At 38.5% G+C, this 24,740-nt stretch overlaps 1 protein-coding gene across 3 annotated transcripts in view; it reads left to right on the plus strand.

The window, feature by feature from the left end:
- Positions 1-24,740, plus strand: part of TGFBR3 (transforming growth factor beta receptor 3) — a 164,307-nt gene that overhangs the window by 96,067 nt on the left and 43,500 nt on the right. For all 3 annotated transcript variants that reach the window (XM_075182390.1, XM_075182393.1, XM_075182392.1), the window contains exons 5-7: positions 14,155-14,332; positions 16,063-16,228; positions 17,768-17,915. In XM_075182390.1, coding sequence (XP_075038491.1) covers positions 14,155-14,332; positions 16,063-16,228; positions 17,768-17,915 — 492 coding nt within the window. The remainder of the gene's footprint in view (positions 1-14,154; positions 14,333-16,062; positions 16,229-17,767; positions 17,916-24,740) is intronic.

Genomic DNA, 24,740 nt, shown 5'->3' on the forward strand with positions numbered 1-24,740 from the left:
CCGTAGGGAGTCGCTCAGCCGCTAATTGTGCTGGCTCTTGGAACCCTGGTTCAGTTTCGTGTTTGATTACTTGTGATATTACACCTTCTAAGAAACTGAGGCCAAGTGCTCTTATACACAGATCTCCGAGGTGAATATTAATATTCTTATATTATATAGTAAAAGGGTACATTATTAATTATAATACCAACATTGCACATATATGAGCACAGCTACTCCAATCTCCTGAATGGTCAGGAAACTCCAGACAGAGTCTGGCAATTTCCCTGCAGAAGGGACATAAATATATACTTATTTCTTAGTTAAACTCAGACATACACAGGTATATAGGTACATAGGTATATCATACTTGTCTACTGTCCTGGAGACTCCCGAATTCTGGATAGGTCTCCCGGGAGAACAGGCAAGTCTCCCGCACCCTGCTATTAGGCCACTCCCCACGACAAAATGGCGATTCTGCCACGGGATGGGGCCAAAATGACGCAATTGTCTGTGTCCCGCCCCCCATTCTAGCATCTCCCAGAGGCCTCCAACTCAAAGTAGGCAAGTATGACAGGCAAGCAGACATATACATACATGTACATATAATCACCAGGGGTATGCCTAAAATGAGGACCTGAGAGTGAACTGTTTCATTCAAGACTTTTGGGGGACCAAAATCTAGGGAATTCATAAAAAATAAAAAAAAGTATGTATAATGTCCTAAATAGTTTTCTGCATCAGTGATAAATGTAATAATGAGTAAAGTAACAATATTTATCTTTTATAATGAACACTACTCATACAACAATGTTCTCAGCACTTGTTTTTGTTTTTTTTTATCCATCACTTTATTTAGGTAATTTTGGAGAAGCAGTACATTATATAGAATTGTGAGTGCAATAACTATGTGAACAGGGCGAGTAGAGGAGGTGCCTGGACGTGAGAGGTCATGGTAAACATGCTCTTACAAGTTTTTTTAATGACAGAAAAGAGCAGCAGCATTTCAGTAGACTAATTTACAAAGTGCAAAACCATATTTGCAGAGGCTGTGCACCTAGATTTCCTCCTAAGGCATATGGAACAAGATGGATGGTTTTGCAGAGGAGAAGAAGAAGCTTGTATCAGCTGATTGGAGGAGTTGGGCGAAGTGAGGGTGCCCGTTCCAAAGCATGGTGTAGGTGCTCTGGTGCACCATGTTTTGCAGAGCAGTGGAAAAACTACATTTACATTAGTAGAGAGAAACTATTGATATGAGCTAATTGGGTGGAGCACATTTTTAGGGGCGCTCCCTGAAAAGTGGAGGACCTCAAAGACATTTCTACTCAGCAAAAGTACCTACCTGATATTTGCACCAGCACTGAGCTGGATGGAAAGCAGTATTTTAACTGATTAATTTGCTAAGCTATACATAATTTAATGTGCCATTTAGACTTTTGCATATTCAGCCTTCCTGCACACCATGGCTCAGATGTAGTACTTGGGGGAGTAGGTGTGCACCTTGATTTGGGCCATCTAGGTTCACAGGCAGCAGAATGACTCAAGTATGAGCTATTCCTGATAGTATGTTAGATATTTACTTACATAGTTATACCCTGCAGCTATGTCAGAGCACAGGAAGCTGCACTATTACTACTTCCTGTTTTGTGACTAGGGTACAGTACACCACTCAGTGCTGCCATGGCTGCAATGCAAGTTTATCAGTGAAAAGATACTGCTTACATTCTATGAGGAATACCCCATGCAGAGGTAAAAGTAGGAAGGGTAAGTGGGCTTTTCAATATATTCTGACATCAGGATAGACCGAATAGAAGATTCTAATTTACCAGCTATTCATTTAAAATGAGTATTATATACTCAGTAGTGACAGAACCACTTTACATTTGAAAGGGAGTTGACTTTATGCAGTATTTCCATTAACAAGTCCTGCACACATTCTGTATAACCCCTTCAGCCACCTCGTTCAACGTGCCATGCAAGGACAAGTAGTGTTTGTGTTGGCTTCTACTTAATTTGATTTACTATGACTGTAGGTGTAGATTTGCTTTGGTTTGTCAGTATAATGTTTACATATCTTGCAGAATGTACACAGAGATTATCATGGAATACAACACAAGGTTTAAATAGTGCACATTGTGTACTGCAGGGAAGGAGATCCTTCCACTAACCAGTTATACTTTAGGTTTTAGGTTTTTAATCATTTTATCAGCAAGAACATTAACTTGGGGTGATGACAAAAATTCAACTGATGGACTGATTAATTAACTGGGTGTGTGGGGTTATTTGTAGTCCCTTATTTAGCTGGGGAGGGGTGCCATATGCAGGATAATACTTCTGTATCCTGCTCTGTGACATGACTGTTGACGTCTGTAGGATAAGGACCTGCTCCCTTAAGCATAACCTGGACAAAATTCACTCCCACTGATGCCCCTGCTCACTCCCCAATAAACACACAAACATTTATATGTAGGTAAAAGCTATCATCTATATTTATTACATACAAACTGCACCTATAACAAGCACAGACAATTATAAGTACAATCACTAATGTTTGTAGTTTCCAGAATACGCACATATCTCACATAAGACACCGCAAAGACCTTAATTCATGCACTCATCATCTCCTGCATCGTCTATTGCAATTCCCTCCTTACTGGTCTTCCAAAAGTCAGACTTGAACCCCTACAATCTATCCTTGTAAACCGTTCTTCCCCTGCTGAGCCACTGTGTCAGTCTCTACATTGGTTGCCTGTATTTCAATGAACCCAATATAAAATTCTTCTAACATACAAGGCCGTCAACAAAATTGCACCGACATACATCTCCTCACTTGTCTCAAACTATCTCCCAACTCGACACCTCCGTTCTGCACAAGATCTACGTCTCTCTTACACTCTCATCAAATCCTCCCATTCTCGGTTACAGGACTTTTTCCGGGCTGCACCCATTTTGTGGAATTCCCTCCCTCGCACAGTAAGACTTTCTTCTAGTCTTCAAATCTTCAAGTGTTCTCTGAAAACCCACCTCTTCAGGCAAGCTTATGATATTCCTCAACCACCATCTTAATCTCCCTAGGTTACGCTATTACCACTCTCTACACAGCTAACACAAGACAACAACCCTCTGACCAACATTGCTACACACACAGCCCACTCAATACTTTTACCTTTACGTTGTAGCTGGTCCAGTGTACAATATGATGTAGCACATGCCCTTGTGCTTCAAACTCCCATTGTCCTATAGATTGTAAGCTTGCGAGCAGGGTTCTCTTACCTCTCTGTCTGTATGTATTACCCAGTATTGTCTTATTAATGTTTTCTCCCAATTGTAAAGCGCTATGGAATTTGCTGGCGCTATATAAATAAATGTTGATGATGATAGTGTAGACAGCGCTACTGCTACTGAAGGAACACAAATCCCAAAGCTCTGTTTGGACAGGAGAGTCCACCTTGAAAATTTTGTGGATGACAGCAGAATCTGCTGTGTCAAAGCGAAACAATTACAAATACATACAACACTCACAATACGGCAAGAGGAAGTGAACAACGGGAGTAGATGCTAAGACTAAAAATGAGGTCAGAAGGTAAGAACATTCCCTACTTGTCACCCATAAACCGCATCCCTTCCAAAACACCAATCTTAAACTTATGTTTGAAACCAAATTTACCCTGTTCCTATGAAAACCTAACTATTCCTGTCACACGGTGTAACAGGCATGGATCCCTCCTGAATAGTCCAAGGAAACATCCTGAACTATCAAGGCTTAGGAATGTTCCCTGTAAAATTGATGTGGCTTGTATGGGACTTAGACCCCTTATACACTTGCAAAACCTGGTGTATTTGTTAAATATGCACATTATAAAGGATACCTATTCATTATAATCAGTTTCCATTCTTATGTTATGGCCATTGCGCACCTGCCAAAGTTTTAGAATTTGCCTTGTAAGATTAGGATACTGGCACTTGCCATTTTCGACGGAAAAAGTGTTCATATCACTTTAAATCTGCGTATTAACCCATTCACACAATCATCATGTGTATTTATAACATCGGAATTTCCGCTAAATATCCATGTTTGATGAACGTGGGAAAAGGTTCTCAGAGTGCCAAAAACATCGTTCCCACAGGGGTAAATAGAGTAAATTGACTAATGAACATGCATAAAAAAACATTGCATATTTTTAGGCGCACTATGAACGAAAATGAGAATTTTTCAGAAAGTTTGATTTTACAATAATTAGTCAGTTTAACCCTTAGTTGTGTGTAAGTTGATATAATAGAGAAAATGTAAACATGGCAGACAAAACGGATGGTAAGAATCTAATTACAGGAGTTATAGTCACTGAATACATAAAAAATAATACACAATGGACATCTTGATGCAAGGACAGTTATTTTTTTTAGTCCGGGGTGTTGTAATGTGTCTTTTAACACATTAAAAGTAGTGGTTACGAATAGTATATTAAATAACTATACAGGAGATCACCCGATCATTAAGTTTCAACCCTAAGCGCTAAAATTGTATTTGTTTTCCAGGCTTTTCTTCCACATCCGTTCTTCTGAGATGCATTATTATGTATTGGTACTTTCTTCACCTGTCATATATTAGGATACAGTCAGATTTGGCATTGGCAGCACATATTGTAATGTTATCTTTATAACTAGTAGCTAAAGATCTGCAATGAATAACACATGTGGGACACTGCTGAATTACCACTTTTCCAACCTGTTTCATTCATTCCTGACATTTGGAAAATATTTCCAGGACATGTAAAGCTACTGCAGGCTTTAGGCTACATACACACCGCTCTATGCATCTTGTTGAGCGAGATTATTCACATGAGATAAAGGGGTCGGGAGCGCACATTTTATAGGCGTGTTCCTTGAGGTGCATAAGGACACAAGGCCATTTTTACTCTGCAAAAGGATTTGTGCCAACTCTGAGCTGGCAGCTAATGGGGCTCATCCTAAATTTGTCCTGGGACGCATTTTGAACTTTACCCATATACTTTCTAAAGTTGGCTACCGGGAGCCTGCCGGGGGAGGTGGGCGTGATGGGGGGCGGGTCTCCAATATTTGACAGCAGGAGGCGGAGCCAATTGCAGCGATTCCTGGTGATCGCGGCGTTTTGGACCTAATTCTGCCCACTTCACTAGGAATGGGCAGATGCGGGAGATTGCCACATACTCCCAGGTGTCCGTGGGACTGACGCGAAATGCGGGAGTCTCCCGGACATTCCGGGAGAGTTGGCAAGTATGACTTTACCTGTTAGACTTAATTAAGCACATTTGTATTCACTTCTCATTGTACTAAACAAAATGTGTTTGTTTTTTTTAAAGACACAATAGTGCTGTATGTAATAAAGGCACTCCTGGGGGTCAATGTATCAATCTGCGCATTCTGCAAGTCGCCGATATCTGACGACTTTGCAGGGCAGATTTAAAACGGTAATGTCTTTACAGGCAAAACTTGCCTCTCACTTTTAGGCCAAAAACTCAGCAGTATTTAAAAAAAAAAAAGTTTTATTTTGAACGGGTGGTTCCAAAGTGGACATTTGAGGTGATGTTTAAAATTTTGCACAGTACGCCTCTTCAGAGTTTGTGTCTCTCCGCAAAGTTCGGCATATTTGTAGTTTGGAGTTGAAGCCTCCCATGTGTAAAGGGTGTACCCTGGGCGGACTATCCATGGGGCTATGTAAATAAGGTCTCTTGTGCACAGTGGGTAATTACACTGAAAAAGTGGTGGAAAGTAATTTTTGCAATGCAGCATATGTAGAAAATAGTGGTTGTGAAAACTTTTTCAAATGTTTTTATTTTTAAACTATGAAGCAGAACCAAGTGCTATGATTGTCATTTTTTTAAAGCAGGAACTGTAAATGGCTTATAAAAGTGTGTTGTATGTATCATACACTAAAGCTGTCAACTGTTTCATCCAATGAGCAGGAAGCTAAACTGACAAATGATTTCCTGAGTAAAAACGTCAGTCCTGGCAACCAATGAAATAGCAGTTGCAAAGCAAAATTATCAAAAACCATATATGTCCAACCATCAAGCAGCAGTGCTAGCTCTACCTATTCAGACCCTGTAAAAGCAGGTAGCTTTATTAAGAATATAAGGCAACTGTCCTGGTCACACAACGACTTGTGGCGATTTGCGTCGCTCCAGCCCCCCCTCCTCCCCTCCGCAGTTGTGCGTATGGGAGTGACAATCGATATTTTATGATTGTTAATTCGCATGTGTTGACTATTGAGCTTTTATCCTCTATGGTGGCTGCCATTTCTATTTTATGGCACTAATCTATTCTATGCTGTATATTTTCGACTGTCCTCTAGTTGCAGATATTTAAACTTGAACTGGGAATTTGCTTATTGTATGTAAAGTTAGATTTTATTTTCATTGTATTTAAGTAACTGTCTTGGACCCTAGTGATGTAATACAATTATTCCTCAATGGCAGATGTGAAGATTTTTTTTTTTTACTTTTTTATTTAATTTTTGAGCCAGGCTGTTGACTTGTGTCCAGTAATAATAATAGACTTTGGTATCTTGCCACCACCTTAAGCTGCTGTAATAAAGCTTATAGATTTGTCAGATGAGGCACAACTCTTTACTTTTAAATTGCCATTACTGAAGCCAAGTTTTCAAATAAGAAATACAAGCCTGGTATTTATATAATACAGCCCGTAAGCAGATCTAAACTACATGGTTTTGGTATGGCAGACATACAGCTTGGCCCAGCCTCTGCTGACATTTGTTTAACTGGTTTCACTGGATTGTTTATAATGAATCACATCTGTAATGTGGACTAGGGGAAACAGCATGTACCCTCTTTAGTAGTGTGTTTCTGGATCCAGTGCAGCATACCTCCCAAATTTCCACACCTGGCTGCCCCCAACCCATCTCAGCTCCCATAAAACAATTTTGTATTTACCTGTGGCGTCCGCAGCCGCTCTCCATGGTGAGGGGGACATACCTCGCAGAGAATCGGGACAAACGTGACAACTGCATAATAGTGCGACAGTCCTCTCAAAAAGGGACTGTTGCATGAATTTTGGGGGGTATGGTGTAGTGCTTTCTATATTTTTAAAAAGGTTTAGCCTGTACTGGAATGTATAGGAACGCAATTATGGCACTTCTTTTCGACCCTATAGTTTAAGGTCTTTTGGCTCCATAATTTAATATCCTTCCAGCGAATATGGTTTTGCCTTCCCTTTCTTTTCGTTTTCTATATGAGTTTCATTTGCATTTTATCTGCAAATTAATCACTGCAAATAAATGACTGGAATAGATACATAGAAGATAGAAAATAATTATCCAGAGTGTTCTGAAGATCAAGGGGTGGGGTGGGGGTGTGTGATTCTTCTCTAATTGTTGTCACACATAAATGTGATCACCTCTAGCTTCCTTCCATAGTCACTGTTAAGGAAAACCACCTTATCCCCAAAAACGTTATGTAGGATAATGCATTCTGGATAATAGATCCAATACTGGCATTTTCATATCTCATGTCCCTTTTCAGTTCTCATCCTTAGCGCCCACATTTAGGGCTCTATTGATTATATAGGAAAAAGCCATAAAACCTGTGAAAACAGGAGTTTTTGACGGATTTAGGGCTTCTTCCCTGCTTGTAAAGCTTTCACTGGCTATTGCTGGCAATTGCTATTGCTAAGCCTATCCTGTGAAGCTTCCGGGTGGCTTCCCTATTTTAACATGGACAGTGGCAAACAAGTACTGTCACTGCCATCCTATCACCATCTCAAACGCAATAAGCAGCAATAGAAAAATCTTCATTATTACTATTATTATTTTTATTATTATTATTATTATTTATTTATTTTTTATTAGGCGCCACAAAAGATTTGCAGCGCCATACAAGACATATGCAGAAAGCAGTAATCCATAACACATTACATGAAGAACAAAATACAAAGACCAGACATTATGGATATACAAAAATACAGATGTTAATTCAGATTAAATTATTTACTGTACAGTGAATGAAAGTGATGGTAATAACTAGCATAAAATAGGCCTGAACTTAAAACAGGGCTAGGGAAGCAGGCGAAGAGGTACAGAGGATGATGGAATAGTAGAAGGAGAACACAAGGAAAGAGGGCCTTGCTTGTGAGAGCTTACATCCTAAAGGAAAGGGGGGGAGACAAATAGCATGGTACCGATTGGGGTAGTGGGGTTGAAAGCCTTGGTAAGGGAGTTAGGAGATAGGCTGATATGCTTGAATAAAGAAAAGAGTCTTAAGGGCACACTTGAATCCTTTGACATTAGAGGTTAACCTGATTGGGCATGGGAGACGGTTACACAGCTGGGAAGCGGCCCGGGCAAAGTTCTGGAGACAGGAGTAGGAAGAGGTAATCAATGAAGTAGTGAGGCAGCGGTCATGGGCAGAGCGGAGGGGGCAGCAAGGACTACAGGTAAAGATGAAGTTGGAGATGGGGGGGATTGATTGAAGTTAAGTTTGAGGAGTTTAATTTCAATTCAGTAGGCCACGGGGGGCCAGTGTAGCAGCTGCCAGAGAGGGACAGCAGAGAAAGAGCAGCCGGAGAAAATTATAAGGCGGGCAGCAGCATTGAGGATAGACGGGCAAGGTGAGAGTCAGGTAGGCCAGAGATAAGGAGATTACAAATGAGTGAATAAGAGTTTTGGTGGCTTCCGTGGTGAGAAAGGGCTGTATCTTGGATATATTCCAGAGGTGGAAGTAGCAGGATTTTGATAGGGAGAGGATGTGAGGTTTGAAAGAGAGGATGACATCAAGACATCGGACTTGAAGGACAGAAAGGAGAGTAGTATTATTAACAGAAAGAGAGAGCCCTGGCAAGGGGGAAGATGATTAGTTCAGTCTTGGAAATATTATCTTTAAGAAAGTGCTAGGACATCCAATATGAGATGGCTGAGAGACAGCAGGAGATACGCGATATAAGTGAAGGGGAGACGTCAGAGGATGAAACATAGATTTGGATATAATAAGCATAGAGGTGGTACTGGAGGCCAAAGAAGCTGATGAGGTCACCAGGGGAGGAGGTGTAAAGGGAGAAAAGCAGGGGGCCATGAACAGAACCTTGGGGAACGCCGACAGGTAAGGGAAAAGGGGAGTGGTGGAGTCATGTGTAGAGACTGAGAAGGAACTGTTGGTGAGGTAAGAGGAAAACCAGGAGAGGACAGTGTTACAGAGACTGATAGATTTGAGAGTTTGCAAAAGGAGGGAGTGGCCAAAGGTATCAATCTTATTAAATAAATGTAATGTTAATTTGCAGTTTTACTGGCTGTATTTTTTGTAAGTTATTTTACCAATTTGTGTCTATTTACCATCATTAAATCCATTTGCGAAGAGAGGGATGAGACATTCTTTTCCTTTGTAAAAGGTCAGTGAGCTTTTCAGACATGCAGACAGACTGTACCAGATTTGTATGCTTGATGCCATTGGTATAAAGCCAGACACTAAAGCGAAGCTGCTTATGAACTTGCGCACACTCCAAACTTGAAGATGAATTAACCTGACACATGAGCAGAACACATTTCCACTGTGCTCTTACTTCTTAGAATTGTGTAATTATTAGATGAAGGTAAACAAGCAGGTACAGAACGTTTGTTCAATGAGGGTGTGATCTTAAGCAGTGAGGGGTCGCATGCGACCTTCTGAGCCTTTACCTGTCACTGCCGACCACAGCTACTGCTATTACTATATATTGCCCTGTCACTATATATATATATATATATATATATATTTACAGTATATGCTTATACTGCACATGTATCTTTTTATTATTTGTTCTTATAGTATTTTTGTCAGTTTAATTGCTTTTAATGCTTTGATATTTTTGACATTAAAGGGCATATTCAATTGTTGGCGGAAACATAAATCTTGCGCTCTGTGCACTATTACCAGTATTACCGTTAGTGTGCGTAAATACCGTTATTACGGTAGTTTTCTCGCTGGATTTCAGCTCGCAGCTCCCTGAGCCACAAGCTGATATTCAGCTTACTATTACCGTAATAACGGTAATAGTTTTAACGCCGCGGGGATTCGGAACAATTGAATATGCCCCTAAACGTACAAAAAACAAGTTTTGATCAATGTTTCCTCTGGTATTAGCAACCTTAAAATGAAAGAGTTACAAATTTAATCTATTGGAAAGGACTGCATTGAGAGTCCGATGTGTAGTGCAACCCTGCACATTGGTGTTTTCACCACTGCTTGTTTTTATTTCATGGCATCGATAAATATATTTATTACGAAAACGATGCTAATCTTTGTGTTGTGGCTTTTTATAGTAACCTTTGTTTTATGTTAATTTGTGTCCGGAAATCTGCCAAGGTTTGTGCACCGGCCATTGTGTATTGTTGAAATGCAAAAAAGGTCACCAAACTATTGTGAAAAGTATTCCTCTCTGGTTATTTGATATTCTGCAAGTAATGAAATAATGACACTTCTCTCGTAAAATGACTCTGTAGGTACATTACAGAATATCGCCCCATATTCAGTAGAAAACAATGCATGTGTTGCTGTGATATTTAATTCTATCTGTGTTTTTTAAATATCTGTGCAGTTTGATAACTGGAGGATCTGAAGAATACATTCTACATAGTGTAAAAAAATTAGGGGTCTGGAGCACTTCTCTTTGTGAAGCTGCCATGTTAATCCCAATTAATTCTATACTCTGGTAGTTATAGTCCCCATATTATGTGTAATAATTACAGTAGAGGAGTATCTGGGCTCTTGCAGGTACAGTACCCATGGCATTACATATAATTACAGTATGGCAGTATTTCTACTGTAGTTAACCATGAGTAAGATAAACTGGTGTGTACCTGTAATCACAGTACAGGAGCAGTTACAGGTCCTATGATATTATGTGTAATTACAGTACACGATTGTTTACACGCCCGAAGGTACAGTACACATGGTATTATAGTACAGTATTTATATTCACATAGTTAATTCACATTCACTCATACTCATGGTATTACATCTCATTACAGTACATTAGAATCTGTTAAAGTAAAAGGTTGTTTGTACTTTTGCACTTACATATTGAAAGTATTACAGTACATGAGTGTTTATACTATTGTTAACTGCCATTTACAGTATCCATGGAATAACAGCTAATGACCGTAGTTAGTATTGCTGCCTCTCAGTACTGAGGCCTTCAGATGGAATCCAAGCAGAGTGCTTTCAGTGTGTATATTGTATGATTTCCCAGGTCTGCATAGGTTTCCTCCCATGGGCCAAAACCAAACTGGTGAGTTAAATGGCTTCTGACTAAATTAACCCTACTTTGTGTGCGTCAGTATGTCTGTGGTAGGGACGTTAAATGGTAAGCTCCACTGGGCAGGGACTGACGTGAATGAATTAATGTGCGATGTACTATGCAACATAATATGTTGGTGCTATAGTAGTAGTTAAATATTAGTAATTATAGTACAGGAGTTGCCTTGTATTTACTGTACTCATGGTAGTACGTGTAATTACGGTACAGGAGTACATAAACTCCCGTAGTTACAGCACTTACAGTACTGGTACTATAACCTTGCCAACAGTATACCCTTACTCCTGTATTCACTGGACTTATGGTATCGCGTGTCATTGTGGGGCATATTCAACAATAACCACATTTTTAACACAATTATTTTCAGTCCTTATTACAAGTGTACCTATATCCTATCTTCTCTATGGTCACAATTGCAAAGTGCCCACCTTTGCAATAGTAACCGGAGGGAAGAGCAGGTAAAATGCGTTGAGGGATCCGTCCACCGCACAGCTCCCCCCATAGTCATGGGGCTGAAAAATCTTAATCTTTGATTTTTGGAACTTGGTAAATTAAGTTAATAGCAGTCCCCATAGATACTGCTTTTGTATACAATAACAGTGAGACTGCAGCAGTAAGCAGAGATATATGGGCGATGTCTGCTGCGATACTTTAGTTATGAATAGCTGGGATCCTTAATACTGTGGGTTTCCCCCCAAAACTGCCGTTTTCAGGGCATTAGGAGCTTCTTAAATAGGCTCCAATGATACAGGAGTAACATTATGTCCATGGTATAATGTGTAATTGCAGTATAGCAGTATTTATACTCCTGTAGTAATAGTACCCATGTCATTATGTGTAATTACAATACAGGAGTAGTATCACCTCTAATTATAGTACAGGAGTAGCTATACTATATATACTATATCTATATTTACGGTACTCCCATAGACACTCTTCCAATTGTATAACTTATAATTACAATAAAGGAGTACCTCTACCCATGGTATTACATGTAATTAATTTACCTATGTATTTATACTCCTGCAGTTATAGTATTGATAGTATTTGTAATTACTATACAGGAATCTATACTCCTGTATTAATGGTTGCAATGGTATTATATATAACTAGATATGGGTACTGTAAATACTAGATATAGAATTGGACATGTCAGCCTAATGCTATGAAGTGAATAGATTCCAGATTGCATTATTCATTTATTTTGCTTTCTTTCTTTTTTTTACTTTTTAAAGTGACACTTTTGCCCCCTTCCAAAAACGTCAGCGCTGGGTTTTGGCATCATGGATCATAATCTCTTCAAACACCCCAATATTCTCATTGTTTTAATGTAACCGATTCATGTCTTAACTGCATTCTAAATGTTTGTAGCATCCGAATAATTCTGTGTGATGCCTCTGATAACATTTTGCTGCTATTCCCTGTAGTAATATAGAAAGGCTGGAAAGCATCAGGTGCTGGAAGCTACCTAGCCAGTTGCTTTTCTAACACCTAAATTAAAAGCTGTTAGTGACACAGAAAATGTTCTTTGGTTCATGTCTCACATTCTCATTTTTGACAATTATGTCAGGGCATTAGGAACCACATAGTAAAGGTACTATAAGTGGATAGGAATTATTGCTTGCTGCATAACAGATTCGGTCAAATCTAAATAAATTACATTGATCTGTGCTTTAAATTGTTATTGACAAGTCTTATTTAACTACATATCAGCAACATATACAAGAGGTGGATTGAAGGAATGTGTATATATATATATATATATATATATATATATATGTATCTCATATAAAATTTAATTTTCTTGTAAAGCCTATGTATCACACTGCCCTACAGAAATGCAGTCAGTACAAGTGTTTGTGTACATTAGTACATATTAATCAGTGATTCTGTTCTACGGGCAAGCCCCCCTCCTCACGTTCTTGCTTATGGGAACTATGTATATTGCTTGATTATTTATTTTTGTATCACTTGTGATTAGCCTTTACGATTTAACATGTTTTGTTTGGATTGCTTCACAAACTACACCCCATTCATTTCAATGGCAGGGCTGTTAAATTATATCAGTCTCTATAACAAGCTTTGATTAGTGAGCCAAATATTTAATGGCTGCACATCCAATCATGGGACATTCTTTTTCTACGTGAACTTCAGTATGTTCTAGTCGATGTTGTTAAATGATGAGATAAACCTGGCATAGTCCAACCTCTTAAAAGTCAGTCAGTTTAGCATATATATGAGCTCAAGACATTAATGCATAAATACTTCCACATTTTGCACATGACTTATGTACTCATAATCACACCAAAATTGCAAAATTACACACAGATAATGTTATATAGCCATTCAAAATGTGCAAAATATTTATGTAAATATATAAGCAATATTATATGTTTTAGTTTATAAAGAAATATTGTAATCAGTGTTATCATATAGATGAAAGACAATCTGTCTTTCTTATTTACAAACATATTGCTGTCTTTTAAATAATTAAATGATAATTAGTTTTGTAATAACCTTTGCATTCTCAGATGAAAGCCATTTTGTTTTGTCCCCTCTTATTTACATGAAGCGCCACATTTAGGAATTGGAAGAGAATACATAATGAAATGATTAAGAACCTGAAACATTATGTATTTCTGGAATATATGATATGTTGGTAATTCTTGATGTATTATTACATCTAAAATGTTATGCGCTTCATTTTACAAAATTGTGATTTCCCAAAAAGATCAGAGTTTCAGGGTTTCCGTCACTCTTTAACAGAACTTGATGTCCATATTTAGAAGCTATTTGACTCCAGACTTGGCAATAGGTTTTATAGACAGGTATACTGTTTTTATTACTGTTTATATGTGCATCCAGTAAAAGTCAAGTGATTTATTGTCCCACTAGGTATCCCAAGGCTCCACCGTTCAGTATGAGGCAGAGTACCCTCTATCACCACAGTCAGAAGAAGTACTGCCCCCTGGCAATGAGGACCTGTTACAGTGGGCCCTGAAAAAATATGGAGCTGTCACATCTTTCACCGAAGTCAAAATGACCAAAAATATTCACATTAAAGTGGGTGAAGGTAGGTCTTATTTGTATTGTAGATTTTGCCTCCATTTTTTTATTTTTCTTAATAAAAGAGGTGATGGGAGAAATTGTGTATGCTAGAATGTTCGGTGAAATTATACTGAATGTCATTGAGTCAACTCATAGTATAATTCTTTAGGATTGTTGTTCTTTTGTGGCAGTGTTCCATACTGTGGTAGACTCATGACACTGGAGCAATCAACTTTCACATTGTTCTGTCAGTGATTCTAACAGTGATGGCGACAAGCGGCCCTCTGAGCCTTCACCTACAGCCCCCAGCTCCTTCCTCCTTTATTGGCAGATTTGTTTGTTATTACTTGTAACACTTGTTTAAAAAGCCTGGTGATTTGTTGTTGCAGGTTATTGTCTCTTTCTTTGATTAAATGTATTGTATTAAACTCTTACAGAGATTAAGGGTAATGTGTGGCCCTTTTGAAGGCCCTCGAAGTGTATCGGGTTGCCCATCCCTGAATTATAATGTTGTAAAGAAAACAGGTTATGCATTGTATGCCAATCTAAGCTATGTATGGAACTTTTAGTGCTGTTTAATGTCACCATATCAAACAGTAGCATAATGCATGTATGAGCTTTGTTTCACTGAAACATCATACAAAGGAAATACATTGCTGCAATTTGCCTTGTTTGATAATAGATGGATTTCAGGGCTGTAAGCGGCTGTTGTAACTCCCTCAAACACACAGCGCTCATCTTTTATACATAGTCCTCTTCCCTGTGAATTAGTACCATCCAGCATGCTTAGAGGGCAGATGGTGCTCATATAAGTCATATATAGCAAAAGTTGCAGTTGCGCTTTATAAATTACCCACTATATGTTTTTATTACATTTTTATAGCAATTTATTAAAACATAATTGTATTATTCAGACTTCTCAGATGATGTTGGCAACAAGGAAGATAAGTGGTGATTGCCACAGTTGTAGATTTGAATGGTTAATACTGTTCATGAATCTGACATATTTACCCAAGCAAATACAATGTACTTTGTAGCAGATACAAGGCATAAATGTTGTGAAAATCTCATATTTCTACAAGTGTTAGTTTTGAAAATAACCTTAGTAAAAAATGATTAATTCATATGTGATTTCAGGAGGTAGGGCTCACTTGTGCTTACAAATCATCCCTAGGCTAGAAGCAATCAATGCTTTGTAATTTGGGAAAATAATACAGTTACTTAGCCTCACTAACAACTAAGGGGCAGCACAGTGGCTCAGTGGTTAGCACTTCTGCCTCACAGCACTGGGGTCATGAGTTCAATTCCTGAACATGGCCTTATCTGTTTGTAGTTTGTATGTTCTCCCCGTGCTTGCATGGGTTTCCTCCGGGTGCTCCGGTTTCCTCCCACACTTCAAAAACATACTAGTAGGTTAATTGGCTGCTATCAAAATTGACCCTAGTCTCTTTCTGTCTGTCTGTGTGTTAGGGAATTTAGACTGTAAGCTCCAATGGGGCAGGGACTGATGTGAATGAGTTCTCTGTACAGCGCTGCGGAATCATTGGCGCTTTATAAATAAATGATGATGATTAGCTCTAAAATGTGTCCAATTACTATGTCTGTATTGGACAAAAATCTCAAACATGGCTTCTCAGCATGTTTCTTCCATGTTTCTTCACAGGGAATTTACGGACTTACATTGTAAGGAATAAAGCAAAATGAACACGGTGGTTTGTGCATACTTTAATGGTAATATACATGTCTTTCTTTCAGACAATGCTTTTCCTGCAACATGCAAAATAGATAAGAAGTTTCTTTCTTTGAACTATCTGGGTCGCTATGTGCAACCTCAGCAGGCTATGGGCTGTATTCTAGGGTCCGGAGAAGAGAGAGACGTTTATATCATTGAGCTTGGTTCTACAAGTTCCAAGCCATTCAGGTAATATGAACATATGGCTGAAATGTGTTTTTTTTTTAAAAAAAAAAAAATATATATAATTAGCCTTTTTACACACTAAATAAGACTAAGGGGTAAATGTATCAACCCTTCAAAAAAGGAAAAGTGCTGGTATTGCCCGTAGCAACCAATCAGATTCTAGACATCATTTATCTAATACATTTAAGTGATTAAGTGTAATTGTCTTCTATACCCAGTGGAGACAGTTGTTTAATGGGCTGAACCAATATTCTGCCTACCACATCACTAGAAATGAGGCACATAGCGCCTTCTCAAGAATTTTGGTTCAGTCAACAAAATAGCTTCCGGTATTTAACCATTTTATACAATTTATTTTTGGACCAGTTTTTTACTAAAAACACATTATAAAAACCAGCTTAAGTTGAAGCCACCTATCCAAGAGTAGGTGGCGTTGAGATATATGTTTATAAGAGACATATGCTTTTAATCTCCAGTGCATAGTACAGTGCCAATAACTAATTGCCATTGGAAGTGAAATCTGAGGTACCAGGCAGCTGGTTACCTTGGCATGTGAAACACTTTGTGTATTTTTAGGCTCAAGTATTATAACCTTTCTGGCTTTGCTGTGCTTTGAATGAGATTCCTTCAGTATTTTTCTTAAGTTGCCATGGATTGAAACTTGGCTATTTTTGTGTTTTTAATGACAGTCCTGAGTGCCAGGACATCTCACTTCCTGTAATGCTGAACTGGATTTCTTTCATTGAAAAACCTATTGCTGCAAGCTAACCACTGAGTCAACACGCATTCATATGGAGCAGTCTTCATTAAAGGTCTAAGCTCATCCGACTCATCAACTAGAGGACGTTGTCATTAACATTAAAGGGTGGAATGTGTGACCTTTGTACCATGGTGCTTCTGAGAATGTCAGCCTCCATCTGTAATAGCAATATCTTGGCAGCACCTACCTACTGTTTGCGTCACAAAGAAGACAATGGGATATATTAACTAAACTGCGGGATTGAAAAATTGGAGATGTTGCCTATAGCAACCAATCAGATTCTAGTTATCATTTATTTAGTACATTCCACAAAATGACAGCTAGAATCTGATTGGTTGCTATAGGCAACATCTCCACTTTTTCAAACCCACAGTTTAGTAAATATACCCCAATACCTCTTTGTTGTATATGGCTCTGTCTCATTTTGTGAACAGTTATAGAAATTTTCAATCACCTGCCAAATATTAATTTTATACTGTATATTTATTTATTATCATTTATTTTATAGCAACACCATATTATGTAGCGCTGTACAGAAAATGTTTAATCTTCCACATCAGCCATTGAAACACATTGAGATTATTGTACTCTCTGGCTTCAAGCAATGGGCTAATTGTGTCCAAACTTTGTTAGATCACTGTGATCAGCATGTGCTCTTTGTTTGGTGAGAATGTAAATGTTTAATCGGTTGAGCAGTTGCTAGAGTAGAATATATTGAACTGCAAGAAGATAACTGGATATATCTGATATTCTTTCATTCTGTCTCGATTTTTCACATTTAGTTTATACCAGGTCGACATTGTCATTGACATCAGTCCACGTCATCCAGATATCAATCTCGTAAAGAGTCTTGTACTTATTCTTAAGTGTAAGGAAGCCGTCAACTGGGTTATTAAGACTCACAATATCGGAGGCAAACTGGAAGTCCTGGTATGTTTCTTATATCACTATTAGTGCCCAGGTGTACTAGATGGTGCAATATTTATACACTCTACATAGCCAAAGGCCAGTAGTGGTACATATATTGATTGACAATTCACTTTTTTCTCAGTTAGTGATTTTTTAGTTTTGTATGTATATTTATAAGTGTATATTTATGAGGTTAATACAAGCGTATTAGCTGTAGTAATTGATAGTCCTTTAAAAAGGCATGAGCATGTGAATAGAATAACATTAACTACAACTACACAAATGATGTTTATTTGGTTTGTGTAGATTATACAGTATTTGGAGGTTAACTTTTAGCAATATTAATTTTTGGACAATATGTATTTATTTTTGTTGCAATTGTCTTCCTAAAGTTCTTTAATTAACCAATCCTTGTTTACTTAATAGATTAACTGTTTACCAAATCAAATCGTCAGTTTGATATCTCTCAAATACACATAGACATATGTAAGACATATCTAGATCTAGTTACAGCAGAAATATATGTATTCAGGTCTTTGGCAAGAATCGCACACAGAGTAATTCTTGTGTCTATGGGGCATATTCAATTGTTGGCATTACAGCCTAAAGTAACGCGCCCCGGGCACTATCACCGTTATTACGGTACTTTTCACGCTGGACTTCAGCTCGCGGCTTAAATCCGGCTTACTATTACCGTAATAACGGTAATTCTTTTTCCGTGGCGGAAAAAGTAAACAATTGAATATGCCCCTATGAATGGATAAGGCAAAATACTGACAACATATGTAACAAATGCACTGTAACAATACTGTATTTACTCTTTCTTTTATTTTGTTTACTAATATTCTTTTCAATGTTTTTTCCAATCTGTAACTAGTCTAAGGGGCATATTCAATTGTCCGTGTTACTCGCAAAAGTAACGCGGAGTTAAGAGTATTACTGGTATTAAGGTAATTCTAAGCCGGATTTCAGCTCACAGCTCCCTGAGCTGCGAACTGAAAGCCGGCGTTAAAGGTACCGTAATAACGGTAATTCCGCGCACTATTTCCGTAATAGTGGTAATAGTGCGCAAACCGCGTTACTTTTGTGAGTAACGTGGACAATTGAATATGCCCTTAAGACTGGGTGAAAGGGATAAAGTTAGTGTGGGTTGCTTTTACTCCAACGCAGTCAAAATTAGTGATTATTGATTTGGTCAGAGTAGACATAGTACATAATCCGATTTGTAAGCTTCATTTTTGGGCTCAATAACTTGTCGTTGTATGGCTGATAAATCGTGGGGATTGTTGCACTAAATGGCAGTAATTTCCCCCTACAAGAGATTTGTATACTATGATTATGACCACAATGACAAGAGCTTCCTATACTTGTTGACAGATTGCTAACATTTCACTTACAATAACATACATTCTAACACCTTGCAGGGCTGAATTTATCTAGAGTGTTGTGTTATCTCTAGTTTAACTTATTTATAGACTACTAAATTTAGTTTATAAATCCTAGTTATTTAATTCTTATCATCACTGCTAATTGATTTGATCTTAAATAGCATGTGGTTAGTGGAATTTAAAGCTTCCATATATTTTGTAGATTACTAAAGGACCTGTAATCCTCACCTAAAACTACACAGATAGTACTCAAGATAAAAGTATACGGACATTAGTCTAGATGACTAATGGTCATGTATGAGAGTATTATGATCTACGCAAATGCATCTATTTGTCCACCTAGTGCATTCACTAGTACACTCAGACTTCCTCAGATTGCCTGATTTTGGAAATTGCCTGTAGAGAAATAGCGAGTTTGTGTGTCTAACTGTAATTGGGCATGGTAGAAAGAGTGAAAAATTCACTGCAAAGTCCTTTCTGTTACCACTCCCTACTCTAATTTCAACTTTTCTGTTTTTCCTTTTAAATATTGCTCATTTATTTTTTATGTCTTACCTTCATTTATATCATACTTGCCTACTCTCCTGTAATTTCCGGGAGGCTTCCCGAACCCCCTGAAGATTAGGCATCCACCCGGAGGTGATGAAGGTGGGGCTTAATGATGCGATTTTGCATAACTAAGCCCCGCCTTTGCTATGAAATGCCGTGCTACGGTGACGCAATGGGGTCACCACGCCCCTCTCACCCTCTCACCCCCGTCACATGACTTCTCCAAGATCTTCTGGCGGAGAAGTTTAAAAAGTAGGCAGGTATAATTTAGAACTTAAATGTATTCAGAGAGTAGGGGACATCTGGACTTAACAAGGAAGCCATTGGATCTGCTCAACTGCTCTATTCAAAATAGGCAAGATTCTCCACCCCCAGAGACAACATCATCATGTCTCCCAAATCCATGTGCTTCCCTGTATCTGATTCTGCCTCTTCACGCTCCTTTGTACATAAAAGCACTAGCATTAGGAAACAGTATATGAGTAGAATAGTGAGAGACCTAATTTGGATTACATAGAAATATTTTACAATTTAGTAGGAATTGCTGAGATTATTTCTTGCTCTTCACATGATAAAACTTTGGAAGATGACAGAATCATGACATCTTCTCTTTAAATAAAATGTCATTGGGAAATTTAAACCAATCAGTAATTGCTTAGCCGTTTAGTGGAAACATGCAGCAAGGACAGAGATCTCCCTTTCCCAGGGGGCAGCAGTGTTTATTTCTAATATGGCTTCATGTTATTTTGGTCAGTGTAGAATTGCTCTGTTGCTGTATCGTACTTACGGGCTGTTCCAGGGCAGCGTGAACCAGGCCTGACCTCTAATGTTTCCACTTCAGCTTTTGTTCACTTACATCTGGGTCTCTTCGACCTTGCTGCTTCTTGATTAGATTTTGCTATAAATATTTAAAAAGAAGATTCAAACTTTGGGATTTTTGTTCGGCCATGGTTAACCCTTTCAGTGCTTACTGCTGGCTTTGCCTATTCCGGCAGGTATCAAGTGCACAGCGTGCTATAACCAGAAAAGGGAAATCCTCATATTATGGGTAGCTGCAGCCTGCCAAAAGTTTTTATTTGAAACATGTGGTGTTCATTTTTTTTTTTTTTTAAGATAACTAAATTGTATTTTGTTTTTTTATTACACTTTCTCTGAATTTTTTTGGGAAACATTTTCAACCATTCATGGACAGAAAGAATAGGCCTGAGTTTTTCTCGGGGAAATGTCATTATACAAGGCGACTTGTGACTCTCGAGCTGCTGTGGAACTACAAGTCACAGCATGTCCTGCCAGGCAGGGGGTACTGGGACTTGCAGTTCCACAAGACCTGAGAGCCATTGGTTGCGTAATCCAGTTGTAAGATATCATTACAGAGCAGAAGTTATAATGCATACTACTGTTACATGATAATCCATAAATTGCTGCAAAAGTCCAGCACATGCCATCATATATATAATGGTGTGTTATGGTTTCGTCTTCATTTTATAGCTGGTATTTCCCAAAGACAAAGAGCGCCTTTTGTGCTTGCATCTAGTGTTTGATTTGTTGTCACTAAAGGAATTATCTCCACCCACTGGTGACATCACTTATTCTGAGTGTTCTTCAGCGGAATGTTTAAAAAACACATCTGAAGAACATGACATTGACATTTTTTGAGCTATACTTATCAATCCAATTATTATCACATGGTAGAAGATATTTTTTCTAACGTTTACACAGACCCCCCCCACAGCTATGTTTTCATAGAAACCTTTGAATTCATTCGCAAGTGTGCACTTTTATAATGTGACTTAGTGGATAATAACAGGGTCGTACTATATATTTGTGAGCCCCATTGAAAAGTTTTGTAAGGGCCCCATGCACCGTCAAGTGGTGAAAAACTCATATATACATATGGAACTTTGACAGGGAAGGCAGGCCCCCCTGAGCTGTGGGCCCAGTACTAGCTGCACCCCGTGCAACTGTGGTAGCTATGCCCGTAGCTAATGGTAATTATAACTTTACTGTACTGTTGAGCTAAATTTTTAGTAGATGCAAATTTTTATAAATTATTTTTTTTATCACATTTTGTACAACTATTTCTCTTTCTCTCCCCTCCATTCTCCACCTCTCATTGTTTTTGTTTCCACCACAGTCTCACTCCAATCTCTCTCGTTCTGTATTTATTTATATAAAGTTATATATACAGTATATACTTATTATACACATTTCTTAGTTTGTTCTGGCTGGAGAATGGTTAATCATTAGTCCCAGCATGTTTTGCTCTGAGTTCAGTATAAGCGTCTAAATTTAGGTCTGGAGCAGTAACATATACATTCTTATTGGCAGAAACCACCATGCTTTTTTAGCTCCAAGCACAACTTTATGAAATAGTCGAGTTCCTGTGCACATCTAAGAATATGTTGTACATGGGCTGTGCTGGTTTAAGGGTCTCCTGGACCTGAAGCTAAAATTATCTGTCAGTTGTGACTATTTGACTGGCTTTAGTCGTCTAATTCTCTTTCAGCTTTATTTTTAGTGATACAACTCTCCACAAAAGTGTAAAAAGTTACACTTTTAAATATAAATCATAGTAATGTCTATAAGTCTAGGCCAGTGATGGGCAAACTTTTTCAGGAGCGGGCCAAATAAAAAAGAAAAACTTTAGGCGGGCCAATATAATTTGTTAAAAAACTCAAATATCGAAATATATAATACAAATTTTTTTGAATGTGACGGGAGGGTGTTATATAGCAGTGTTACCTCTATAAGTGCAGCGATCGTACAGATACAGCACTTATTTCAGCAGGTTGTTGCAGATCCGTCTTTCTGGTGAGCCACTAACTGACAACACAGCAGCCAATCGAAATCCGCCTTAGTATATGGCCCAGCCCCTCTCTTCTCACATGACTTTCAGCCATTAGGGGGCGGGCAGGTGTTTGAGTGATTGACATACGAAGTGTCCTTTTAGGAAGGAGGATGAAGTGCAATGGAGGAAATAGCTGGGAAGGCATAAAAATGAAGGTTCTGACACACAGGGTCGGCCCTAATAATTTTATGCATATTTTAATGATTTTTTAAAAAAAATAAAAATTGGCGGGCCGGATAGAACCTCTAAGTGGGCCGGATCTGGCCCGCGGGCCGTAGTTTGCCCATCACTGGTCTAGGCCCATCCTTTGCTGTAGCCTTTTCCGTGTCTTTTGGGTTGTCTGGTTATCTGCATAACAGGAAAAATCTGAAACTCACAGGAAGAATCTGGAACTGCAGTTATATCAGTACTTCTGGCCCTGTACCAGGGGAGGGCTGGCAGATTTTAGCCCGCGGGGCAAGACTTGACTCGGTAGCCTATTTTAATGGGAAAAAAAATGCAGATGACCCAGTCCAATGTAGCTCACTATGCGTCCGGCCCGGGGGCCCCCAGCCCAGCCTGCCCCTGACCTGTACACAGAGGGGGTCCTAGTTATGATGTTATCCGAGGTACTGTCCCTACATCCAATGTGGAGCTTATCCCAGAACCTCATCTGACTGCCTCAGTATGGCACCTCTTATCCCACAACTCACCCCTTCTGACCTTGCCTATAAAGTTACAGCTGTAGCTTAGCAACACTCGCTGCCTTAACCAAACACCATTACAAATGGTCAGGGGAAAACAATATAAGAGGCCGCAATGTGCTACATTTGAAGCACTATCTACCTTCTCCTTAAATTACTGAGGCACTTATCTTGCCTCATGGTTGGCCCTGCATGTTTGCAGGTTTTCAAAGCTTAATGCAAAACAGAAACATCTGGTCATATTTAAAAACTCAGCATTGACACTGTTTTATGTCAGAAACATACTCTCTGAAGAAATAAGCATTTACACACTGCAGCAGACAACTTGACGTATGTGGGCGATCTTAGTTCCGCAAAACACACCCAGGTGCGGTGTCTGTACTGAAAATCAGCCCAAATAAATTGCTCTAGATAATAACTTTTGAGTAAAATATCCTCTAGAGAACAAACACAATTATGTACATTATAAGAAATATGCTACATGTATAATTTACTTTAAGGCGTATGATGAATCGAAATCGTCATGCCATATTATATTTTGTAGAAATAAGATGTACATGGAAATTCTTTCCGTACCAGCATGAAAATGCCCTAATTTACGTTCAGAAAATGCACAACCATGAAACTGAAGCAGTTCTGGAGGACGTGACGCATTTTATGCTAGACAGGATGCGATAGGTATATTAGATATTTAGTGTACCTGATCATCCAGTCTTTACATAATCTGGCTTCAGCAGACGTGAAATTCAAGTCTTTCCTCAGTCCTCTAATCTGAAACAGAAGAAAAAGCTCATAAATATTTTCACAGATGTTAGTAATTGAGTTACCCAAAGCATATTTTATTTGCGTACTGAGCAGGGCACCGAATCACGTTGTTTATATCTAATCTCTCTCTGTTATTCAAGGAAAGTAGGAACTTTATAACTCTGTTGCATGTTGTGAGATTTCAAGCTAGTTTGAGGTCACTGATTGTGGGAATCAAGAAGTGGAAATGCCTTTTCATTAGTGATCAAAAGGCTCATTCCAGCAGTGGTTCTAAATTCTTATTCTCAGCAAGAATTTTTCTGATTAGCACTGTGGGGCCCCCGAAGCAAAACAAGGAAAAGGGCATCCACTCAATACTTACATGCAGGTAGAGCATACAAGATTTTTTCCCCCTTTACCCTTCTCCATAATGTGACAAATATTTGTTTTTGCGTACCTAAATTTTCTAAACATCTGTATGTAAAAACAAAATAAAAAAACAAATCGTGCTGGATTAAAGTGGAGCAGAGACCCATCTATGCTCCAACTTTACTTCTCTAACAGTGTTTCTTTACTACTATAAATGTGCAACCACTCAGATGAAGGCACCAAAATATGTGGCACCATGTGATAT

The sequence above is a fragment of the Mixophyes fleayi genome, chromosome 8 (genome assembly GCF_038048845.1).
Source record: "Mixophyes fleayi isolate aMixFle1 chromosome 8, aMixFle1.hap1, whole genome shotgun sequence".
NCBI classification, from domain to species: Eukaryota; Metazoa; Chordata; class Amphibia; order Anura; family Limnodynastidae; genus Mixophyes; species Mixophyes fleayi.